The 10,689-nt window shown below is 41.6% G+C and overlaps 1 protein-coding gene across 1 annotated transcript; it reads right to left on the reverse strand.

Annotated features, from left to right (window-relative positions):
- Nucleotides 1-264: 264 nt before the first annotated feature.
- Nucleotides 265-10,313, reverse strand: kcnk5b (potassium channel, subfamily K, member 5b). Its single transcript, XM_076271805.1, has 5 exons — nucleotides 9,921-10,313; nucleotides 8,714-8,825; nucleotides 8,372-8,538; nucleotides 6,783-6,951; nucleotides 265-5,146 (listed from the first exon to the last, which is right to left on the reverse strand). The coding sequence occupies exons 1-5, from the start codon at nucleotides 10,104-10,106 to the stop codon at nucleotides 4,329-4,331; spliced, it is 1,452 nt and encodes a 483-aa protein (XP_076127920.1). The 5' UTR covers nucleotides 10,107-10,313; the 3' UTR covers nucleotides 265-4,328.
- Nucleotides 10,314-10,689: the final 376 nt, after the last annotated feature.

Here is a 10,689-nt window from a genome sequence, read left to right on the forward strand (position 1 = left end):
AAAAAAACAAATGTACAAACCTAAACTTTGAAGAATCCTTTTTCGAAAATGCAAGCACTTGAGTATGTCAGGAGCTCCTCCCTTGCACAAGTCCATACTAGTCTGGCCCAAACATTGAAAAAAGGCCTCAGAAAAGAGGCAGTAGGCATTTTTGAGGAAAAGTTGTTATACAGCATTTTTAGATAGTTCAAAGGGTCCTAAATACAAATTTTCCTTCAAAAATGGATGCCTTGCTCTCAGGCGAGAAAATACTGGTAGATAGGGTAAAAATGTAAACCTTTATGGATCACCACAAAACTTTCCCAGATTGTCACTTACATTAAGACAAGTATTTTTTGTATTACAAGTTTTCTGAAATGTAATGTTTAAATATGCAAATGAGGCTTAATCTACTGAAATATGCGCTAATATGCACACATTTCCAAACTTGACACGTACACATTGGATGAAGCATCAATTGCATTTTTGAGGAAACATTGTTATACAGCATTTTTAGACAGTTCAAAGGGTCCTAAATACAAATCCACCGTATAAAATTTTTTTTAGGTCCCCAGTTTCTCGGAATTTTCATTTAAAAATGGATGCCTTGCTCTCAGGCGAGAAAATACTGGTAGATAGGAAAAAAAAAAAAAACTTCTATGTATCACCACAAAACTTTCCCAGTTGGTGTCTTACATTAAGACAAGTATTTTTTGTATTACAAGTTTTCTGAAATGTAATGTTTAAATATGCAAATGAGGCTTAATCTACTGAAATATGCACTAATATGCACACATTTCCAAACTTAGGCTAGGGGTACTACTATGATCGCATCAAAATGGCTAGTTTTAAAATACTAAGGCGGCTTGACACAACTGGACACTTTGCTTGTACTATTATCAGGCTTCCTACATAACTCGAGCATTATGCATTCGTGCACAGAGGGATGGAATCTGGGATCTGCACCGTTGTGCATTCCAGAAAATGTTGCCCTTTTGCCCACATCAATTATGCACGGTGGGGCACTATCTACCTGAATGAAAAGCACCAACTTCCTAAACCAGTAAAAACGGAGTTTGATGCCGGAAATTTTGTAGTCACCGCTTCAACCAAGTGGACCCTGATCATAGTCAGGAGTGGCTATGGTGTATTGGAAAGAAAGGCAGAGGCATTGTTGGAAACACAAAGACATCCTCAGCACTAAGTAGGTGGGCTCTGTCTTTCAACCTCCGATCCAGCCTTGCCCATGACACTAAAGTTGCTTTTGGCCAGGGACCAGATGATAACTACATCCATAGTGAAACAACAAAAGTCCGAATGAAACGGGACAATGCAGATGAAGATGCTTTGCTTGCAATCTTGCAGAGGTTTGGCCTTTTCTTTGCCAACCTGTCCCAGACCCTGCAACACATTGCAAACAAAGACTTGGCCATGCAGGATATTGAAAGCGAGCTGTTGACAGCACCACAGAAAGGTCAAAGTCAATTAGATACATTTGTTGTTGAGAGGCTGTTGCCATCTGGGGGAGGGGGGAGAATCTCGTTCAGGGACAAACTTAAAAAGAACAAGTATTTAACGTTTGCGTCTTTGTTTGAAGTTAAGAAGTCAGATCTAAAAACTGGAAAGGTGAAAACTGTCAAGGCAGACCGAAACATTCTGCAATGCCTCATTGCTGCATATAATGCAGGGCCCAGTCAATCTTGACAGCATTATGATGCATGAACTATTTGTTGTGCCCTTGTCTCTGGCAGATGTAAATGGACAGCTTCGTTCAGGTTCAAAGGCAGTGTTTACTAAGATTCTAGCTGCTGGCATTCCATGTCCCAACCACCTTGATAACAGAGACCTTCGGGATGAACCAATGCTCATCATTGATGGTCAAGCTCTGGTCATTGCCATTGGAAAGCCACAAGCAGCAAAGAGTTTTGGGGACCTTGCTGATGTTTTTGTGGAATCTGTTCTCAGAAGTGGAGCACAATTCCAGCGAATTGATGTTTTGTTTGATCGCTACCACACACATTCTATCAAAAGTGGAACACAAAAGCGCCGTGGAAGAGGCTTGGTGGCAATCAGAAGACCAATTGAGAGCAGAGATTTGTCTCTTCCTGCAAAGTGGGAGAACTTTATTGCTCATAGAGACAACAAGGCTGATCTTGCACACTTTTTATCCCAACAGCTGATTGTTGGGGCTCCAGCAAATAAGATCATAGTTGCTGCAGGTGGCTTCAGTGATGAAGAGAGAGTTGAAGCCTCTAATTCAACCTTTAACACTGACTGCTTGGAAGCCAAGCATGAAGAAGCAGACACAAGAATTGTTCTTCACTGCATTAGAAGCGACGCATCACATATTGTTGTCTCAGCGAGAGACACCGACATCTTGGTACTGCTGATTGCCCATTTCCACATGATCTGGATAAAGGCAGGTACAGCAAAGGACAGAAAGTACATTTGCAGATGGAACCACAGGTCCTCGATCTGCTTCCAGGTTTTCATGCGCTTGACTGGAAGTGACTTCGTACATTGCTGGACGCACAAAAAAGTCATGTTGGGATGTATTTGTACAGCATCATCATCTGTTAAAGGGGCTTGGTGAAGGTCCTGATCTTAGTGAACTCACCATTCAGAATGTAGAACGTTTTTTCTGCAAACTGTATGGAGAAATGAATGTTGACAACATCAACGACGTTCAAGTAAGCATGTTTGTGAAGGGCATGACAAAAGAAACACTGCCACCAACCAGAGATTCTCTCTACTTCCACATTCAGCGTTCTCACTTCCAGGCTTTGGTTTGGCGGCAGGCCCACATGCAGCAGCCAATTCTGCCACCCCCTGAGACCATGGGATGGAAAATGGAGAAAAGTTCACTTGTTCCTCAACTCATGTCACTACCTCCGGTTCCGGATGCTTGTGAGGAGTTTATCTCCTGTGGTTGCACTAAAGGATGCAAGACAGCTAGATGCAGTTGTAAGCCTAACCCATGTACTGCTGCTTGCAAATGCAGAATGTCATGTGATACTTGTATGAATCAATAATAAGTAAAAATAACATATCAGAAAACTGAGTTTTACGGTGATATCTATGTTTTGTTTTTTTTGCCCCATTCATACGGTGGTGTTTTGAAAGTGTCTGACACGCAAATTGTTTCAGTACAAAATATTAAGAACTGGTACCCTAATGAATATGTTATATAGTGGATTTATATTCAGGAGACATTGAACCTTCAAAATATCATGTATAACAACTTTTACCCTCAAATGGCTTCATCCAATGTGTACGTGTCAAATTTGGAAATGTATGCATATTAGGGCATATTTCAGTAGATTAAGCCTCATTTGCATATTTAAACATTACATTTCAGAAAACTTGTAATACAAAAAATACTTGTCTTAATGTAAGTGACAAACTGGGAAAGTTTTGTGGTGATACATAAAAGTTTAAAATGTTACCCTATCTACCAGTATTTTTCTCACCTGAGTGCAAGGCATCTATTTTTGAATGAAAATTCCGAGAAACTGGGGACCTAAAAAAATGTTATATGGTGGATTTGTATTAAGGAAAATTTGAACTATCTAAAAATGCTGTATAACAACTTTTCCTCAAAAATGCCTAGAGGGTTACAGAATCCTGAAATCTGGTCCTGACTATACTTGGCAACAGTTCCAGTGTTTACAAGAAGTTTCATTCAGACAAGAATCTGCCAAGCTAACCATAGGCTCTCAATCAAGAATATTTGGTTGAAAAGGTCACCCTTGCTAAAAGTATGTTGACAGTGACTTCAGATCACTTCATTAACTGATAACTTGTGAATGTGTGTTAAAGAAACAATTCTTATGTCTAAAAATAACATTTAGCTCAAAATGCTCATGGTGTTTCTGGGCTCATACCTGATTCACTCCCACTACCTGAAAACCCGAAAAAACAATATTTTGTGAGACAAGAACAACCAAGACGCTCTTGTAAACTGAAACATAGGAGATTAAGCATATGCAGTCCTTGGCACCACTAGAGCAAGAACTCCATCAAACTCAAAACTTGTGATTCTAATTCAGTTATAAAGTTGGGGCTTAAATATCTGTTGTCACACAAATCAGATCTTTCACTACCAAATGGCAGGAGTATGTCATTATTGGTATTTTTCAGGCCACAAATTTATGGGATGATATAACAGTTACACAATCTAGTTATCTGGACCAGCGCTTAACAAAAGTCTTCCAAGAGATGTTCAGAATCTGAGCGCTGTAATATTTGCTGTATAAAGCTTCTATGCTAATGTGAATGTGCACAGCAAAAGCAACCAGCTGGAAATATACCAGAGTTTTAAACACAGAGGTGTTCAGCCTACTTCAATGTCATCCTTCACCCTCCTCCTCTTCTTTAAGAGCATCTTCTGCCACTTTACTCACAGTGAACCTGTTCTCACTGCCATCCTCCACTTCCTCTTTATTTGTCTTCACTTCCTGTTCTGCCGTGCCATTTTGGCGTGTTGATGTTGGGTTGGGTTCTGTGCTGTCCCACGAGCACCAGCGTTTAGCAGTGTCCTCCTGCTGCGGTGAGCTGCGCTCTGGGGAGTTTCCCTCTGGGCTCTGGTCTTCACCTGAGTCCTCCAGGAGAACCTGGTTCTCGTCGTGCTCTGTGTCGGGCACTATTGACCCTTTGGCCATGGAGACGATGGAGAAGATGTTGTCGCTGATGCTGAAGCGCCGCTTGAGGCGGGGCGACTGCTCGAGCGTCATGATGATGCCCATGTCGTTGAGGATGTCGTTGCAGCTCTTGGACCGTGGCACGTCCTGGATGGTCACCTCCTGGATGGTCACCTTCTTCTTCTTTTTCTTCCTCTCCGTATTGGGCTCGGAGCCGATCTGCTTGATGATGGCACCATAGTCCTCCTCCCGCACTGTCAGGTAGTTGAAGATGTCGATGACACTGGGCTTCGGCTCGGCCACGCCATGCGAGTGGACCGACACCTGAGTCTCCTCGTGCTGTCGGAGGTTCTCAAGGGAGAATCGGTGCCGCCGCTGGTACCGGCGCTTCTTAAACACCTTGTGGGCCTCCACCACCATGTAGACATTCCAGCTGAAGAACAAGGACAGCCAGGCCAGTCCCATGAAGATCCAAACCTCTACAGTAAACCGGTACAGAGTTGGGTATTCGATGTCTGGGTCCACACCTGACACATGAAAATATAATAACATTAAGTAATGTGTAATAGAACTTCATTTTTCCAGCAGTTGTCAGAAGCACTTGTTATGAGAACTATGAATCTGCAATTTTCTGTTTCAAGCTGTCATCTTTGTTCAACCATTTGGCAAGATTTGGTTGAAATAGCGTATGTCTGAGATGACGTCATGAAAATGGGCATGGCACTGTGGCCGGACGACCTCATCCTGAAACACACTTGAAACAGCATAGATATGTGGAGTAGAGTACACTGGTCGAGCATGGAAAAGCATATCTCAACTCCATTTACCTGCATTCTGAGTTTGTGATTTGAATTTAGTGTTGAAAATTGAGTGCTCCTGCTTTCTTTGCTAAGCCTGGTCTGCTGGTCTGAATACACATAGAATGACTTGCTGAAGTAAAAGACTTTGAAGAAAAATATTTTTAGACCAATAGTGGCAAAATATTGGGCCATTTGTCTGCAACCCGCCAGCGGACCATCAGATCTGCCCCCAGTGGGCCGACAGTGGTCTGCCAGCCTCTTGCTATCTGGGATGGCGGGTTGACAGCATAACATTTTGTTTCCTTAGCAACCTGTTCCAAATAAACAACTGACTAACACTGCAAGTAGGCTATGTTGGCTACTAATAACACAGCAATAATCAGCCATTATAAATTCAAGTTGCATTGAAACACAGTGTTTTTGTCATTGTTATGCTTTTAATTGTCACTCAATAAAGTATTTTCCCCCAATTTGATGGGATCACTATTACTTGGTTGGTGCACATTCCATAGCACTGCCCAATTTCAGTGCTATTAGCAAAGTCCTTGGACACTGCGCCATACGCTACAGACAGGCTAGACCAGACATGCAACTAAAGGGGTCTGTTCGCCGAGCGTGAAAGTAGTTTTGAAAGACAGGTCTAATTTGTTTGCACGTCAGGTGTAGCCAGTTCCATTGATTACAGTGGAAGCTAACTGTTGCAGAAAAATGGTCTAGGTCTGTGCCTGTTTCAGGCTGCACCTAGGCACAAAATGCAGGGCTTTCCATTAACTCCTTATAGCGTAAGCTACCTGATGCCATGATGCATTGTGCACTGGTCTTTTAATAACTCTGACACATGCTATTCTAGCTGTTTAAAAAATGAAGTCTTTCCAAATAACAGTGAGTCACCATATGCAAACAATACACACAGAAGAGGAGCGTGATGGTGGGTGAGCTTGTCCTGTCTGTTTAGTTGTAAATATACAGCCCTAGAGGATTTGCACACAATGTAGGTCCCTTTAGCCTACATGTGCTAGCACCAGTCTTGTAACCTTGTAAAACTGTAGTTACATGTCTGAGCCTTGTAACTTTAAATTCAAAACACACTACTGTTTTCAACTATGGTGCATACATATTCAATAGGACTGGAGACAGGACATGCTTCTTTTGTATCCAATACCAATGCTTGCCAGAATATGTAAATGTTTGCAAGTCTAACAACATTCCTGACAGAATTACCAATAGGATGGCACATTGCCCACAGTTAACAATTGCATCCATGTCTGAACAGGTCTTAGGATGCATTGAAGATGCACACATTTAAGCATTTTTAGAAGAATTCATGCCCCACCCGTCAAAGAAAAAAAAAAATCTGCAGTACCTGCAACAAAGTCCCCGAAGCCCACTGTGGTGAGAGTGGTGAAGCAGAAGTGAAATCCCTCCAGATAAGACCATCCCTCAATGTCCATAAACACAAATGGAGGGATGACCAGGTGGAATATCAAACCCCATAATAAGAACAGGGCAATGCAGGTACATTGGACTTTTCTCTGAAAATGTTTAAAATGCACATAATTACATTCATGTGCTTCGATGGACATGCAATGAAATCAGGAACTTTTCAATGAAAAGGCAATGCAACAACATGCATTAATCACAGTCTAGCATGCTGTTGAAAACTGTTTAGTTAACATTAATTCGACAACAGAATCTGTCAACATACTGTAGGTCCAGATGTTGGCTTTACAAAAAAAATCTTTAGTATAATTATGAAAACTGCCACACAATTCAACTCTTTTCAATAAATGCCTTTCCACAGTAAACTATGTTGTAGAGTGAGTCACGAAAACATCAAAACATTAAATGACCTGTGTGTTATTTGCACCAAACACCCATAACGAGACAGCTATGTGGAAAACTAGATGTACCGCAGAGCGGTACAAAATATGACCGCCACCCAGTCCAGCACATGTTTTCCACAAAAATAAGTCACGCTGAAAGGCATATATGATTCTAACTGTCTCAGTGAATTGCATTATGCACACTCAATTCTCACTGGTATCTGCTAGACAACAAGTACCAAAACATGATTAGTTCATAGATTTCACATGTAAAATACATTTTATACAACCCCACCCCCATCTTGCCTGTTCATAATTCTGAGAAATTCTTGAATTGTGTGCATGTGTGCGTGTACATGTTTATGTTTATGTGTGTGTGGGTGTTTTGCTTTTTAATTTTTAACTAGGTGGCGCTATACATGAAATAAGTGGTAATGGGATAGGTTGACATGCCCTCTTAAGACCAACATACAAAAAAAAGGTGGACCTCTTAGGCCCTACGGTTCTCGAGATATTCACAGAAAACTGTCTCCGGCCACCTACAGGCCAGTTGGTGTATAGTAACATAAATTAATTTATTGTGTGGCCCCCCATGAACGGAATTCCACGAAACTTGGCGTGCATTCAGAGGGTGTCATAATGATCCTACACTTCCAATTTCGTGCAGTTTTGACTATGTTAGGTCACAGATACCTGCGATTACAACACCTCATTTTTACTTTTTTGTGTTTAACTAGGTGGCGCTATACATGAAATGAGTGGTTATGGAATGGGTTGACATGGCCCTTTTAGATCAACATACAAAAAAAATGGTCCTCCTAAACCCTACAGTTCTCGAGATATTCACAGAAAACTGTGTCTGCCCTACCCTCCTTTCGGGGGTCCAGTCCAGCTACAGATCAAAACGAAAAAAGGTGGTTCCATGCTATCCATGTGGGGTTACATGCGTGTACCCCGGTCTTACAGTGTCCCGGGAATCCTTGACGAAAATTTGGACATGCGAAAAAAAAAAAAAAAAAAAAAATCTGACTAAACCTACATGACCGCCGCTTCGCTGCGCGGCGGTCATAATTACAGAATCACACATGAATGAACACAGACACACAAACTCATACTGCTAATAACTCACTGGTGTAAGGCCTCTCCGTAACAGCACCTGGCTGATGCGTTTGGTGCGACCGCTGAAGAACGTGCCAACCTCACTGATCCATGTGAGGCAGAGGGGAATGCCACACAGTCCATACAGGATACAGAACACCCGACCCCCCACTGTTTTAGGGGCCACGTTGCCATAACCTATAGGGGCCAGGGCGAGAGAAGAGGATTTTCATAGGAATAGGAGAGAGGTTGATATCACTTCAAGGACAACTGTAGAGTGGATTCAGGAAAAAAAAACACACTGCCTAAATGGTGCAGTCAGTTTTATAAGTGTTCAAGTGGTACATTTAGAATTCACATGCGATGTATTCACCTATTGTTGTTATTACAGTGGCAGCGAATATCACGGAATTCTGCCAGTTCCAGTTATTGAAAGAGTTTTTGCTTGCGATGGACACGCCTTGTCCAGCAGACTCCGTCACGGCCTGGGAAACATTGAAGTAAACAGTGAGGGCATAACAGGCGTGCATGAAATGATGACAGGAAGTGCACATCAGTGACAGTACTGTTGCCAACATAACCAGTAGCGTGTAGAATCCATGGGGCTTCCCTCTCATGGCTCAAAGAATTCTTTACTATATATTAGACATCCTCTATTAATTATATTATGTATATCACGCGACAGGGAAAAGACAGGCCCCAGGAAGGATGTTTGGAAGGGTTTCAGTTAGATATTTAACTGCTGTCCCTATTTTCGGAGGGCCGTTCTTCCTGATGTTCCTGCCAGCATGTTCTCTCTCGTCTGTCCGTGCCATTAGAAGACCACTGCCAAGAGCGCCCTTGACACTTGTTAAAGGAAAGCCCGTTTCACAATGCTTACTGACGTAAACGGAGCCCGCACGCCCTAAGCAAATTCCTCTGTGGCGTGTCTTCTCCTCCTTGGTTTTGCTCAAAGGAAAACAGAACACGCCCAGTCACAGAGTAATCCTGCTATGGCTGACTTGGGCAAGTCAATGCAGAGTTGAGACTCGCCAACAACTAAAATTCCCAACCCTTCTCATGAAACACAAGGGGGGTTGATCTCTGATTAACTCTAAAATTAGTAACCCACCCTTCACATTGTCAGTTAATAGTAATTCTTAGGGAAGCCAACTGTTAATAACTTACTAGATTACAAACCAACTTTAACATTTGGAATTCAATTCCTTGTTGCTGTTAACTCTTTCTCATGGATATACAATGTGTGAAACCTGACAAGGAACCAGTTTGGGCTACTATTATTACGGCTACTGTCATGGCCAGTTTGTTACTTGCTTCGAGGTTTACTTAAAGTTTTCTTTTTCTATTCTGTAAGAAATCGGTATGTTTAGTTCAAATGCAAAGGGGAGTTAAACAATAGAACAGCTCAAATTTCTCCGAAACGAACATGATTTTTTAGCAACATAGGAAACAACGTGTGTGATCCAAAAGTGTTTTCTTAACATTGCAATAGCCTATCCAAAAGTTTGTTTCTACACTGTAATAGCCTATTCAAGATACACCTTCAGACTAAATTCCTTCGAAATATTAGCAGGTCATACCTTCACAATCTCCTCCAGATTTTCCTTCGACAAACAAGGATATTTTTGGAGAAGTTTGTCCTTTTTAATTTCATAATCAGCTACGGCTGACTTCCAATTTGGCTCTTCTAGTATTTGAAATATTGCTGCTCCAATTGACAGGTAAAAAATGATACCTGAAGTCAGTATTGGTCCTTTATCAGCCATACGAACTACAGTGGTCAGTTCACAGGCGTTTTATTCGAACAACATTCACCGTTTTAACTTCAAGAAAGTATTCCGAGATTGTTGGTGTAATAAGCGACCCATGAGCTGAACTTATAGGCTTTATACAAAACTCGCGCGAAGGTTTTTTCCCTCCAAGTACTCTCCGCTGCAACTTTATGTGTAGCCTATCCATGCGTAAAAGAGGAAATGAAAAACTGAACCACCCACATATAGGTGAGATCCCTTTTTATCACCCACAGACGTAGCTTACACAGTAGTGGCGGGCTAAACATAACCAAACAAGTATTGCTAGTGTTTTCTCAAACCTCGGGAAGTGAGAATTACTGTAACACATTCAGTGTTCTCCATTGATTGTTAGCACACCTGGTGCATACCCAACGCTCAAAAATATAGTCTACAACCAGAACTGAATACTGTAAAACGACGAGTTAGGCGTAAATGAAATTATTATATTTAGATTAGATGCCAAGCCAAACGGCTCTCTCTTATCAGAGATGTCATGCATGTAATATATGCAAAAAAATGTGAACTAAGGAACTGATGTCTACAAAAGTTTGAGTTT

This window comes from Alosa pseudoharengus, unplaced genomic scaffold (genome assembly GCF_046254945.1).
Source record: "Alosa pseudoharengus isolate Yale_2024_CS ecotype anadromous, Long Island Sound unplaced genomic scaffold, YU_APseudo_1.1 YU_APseudo_1.1_scf_7, whole genome shotgun sequence".
In the NCBI taxonomy this organism is placed as follows: Eukaryota; Metazoa; Chordata; class Actinopteri; order Clupeiformes; family Clupeidae; genus Alosa; species Alosa pseudoharengus.

Coding starts and splice junctions, on each gene's coding strand:
- kcnk5b (XM_076271805.1), bottom strand. CDS start 10,106: ATGGCTGATAAAGGACCAATACTGACTTCAGGTATCATTTTTTACCTG. Junction 8,539..8,713: donor CACTGTAATAACAACAATAG/GTGAATACATCG, acceptor TGGCCCCTATAG/GTTATGGCAACGTGGCCCCT. Junction 6,952..8,371: donor TACGGAGAGGCCTTACACCA/GTGAGTTATTAG, acceptor AAACATTTTCAG/AGAAAAGTCCAATGTACCTG.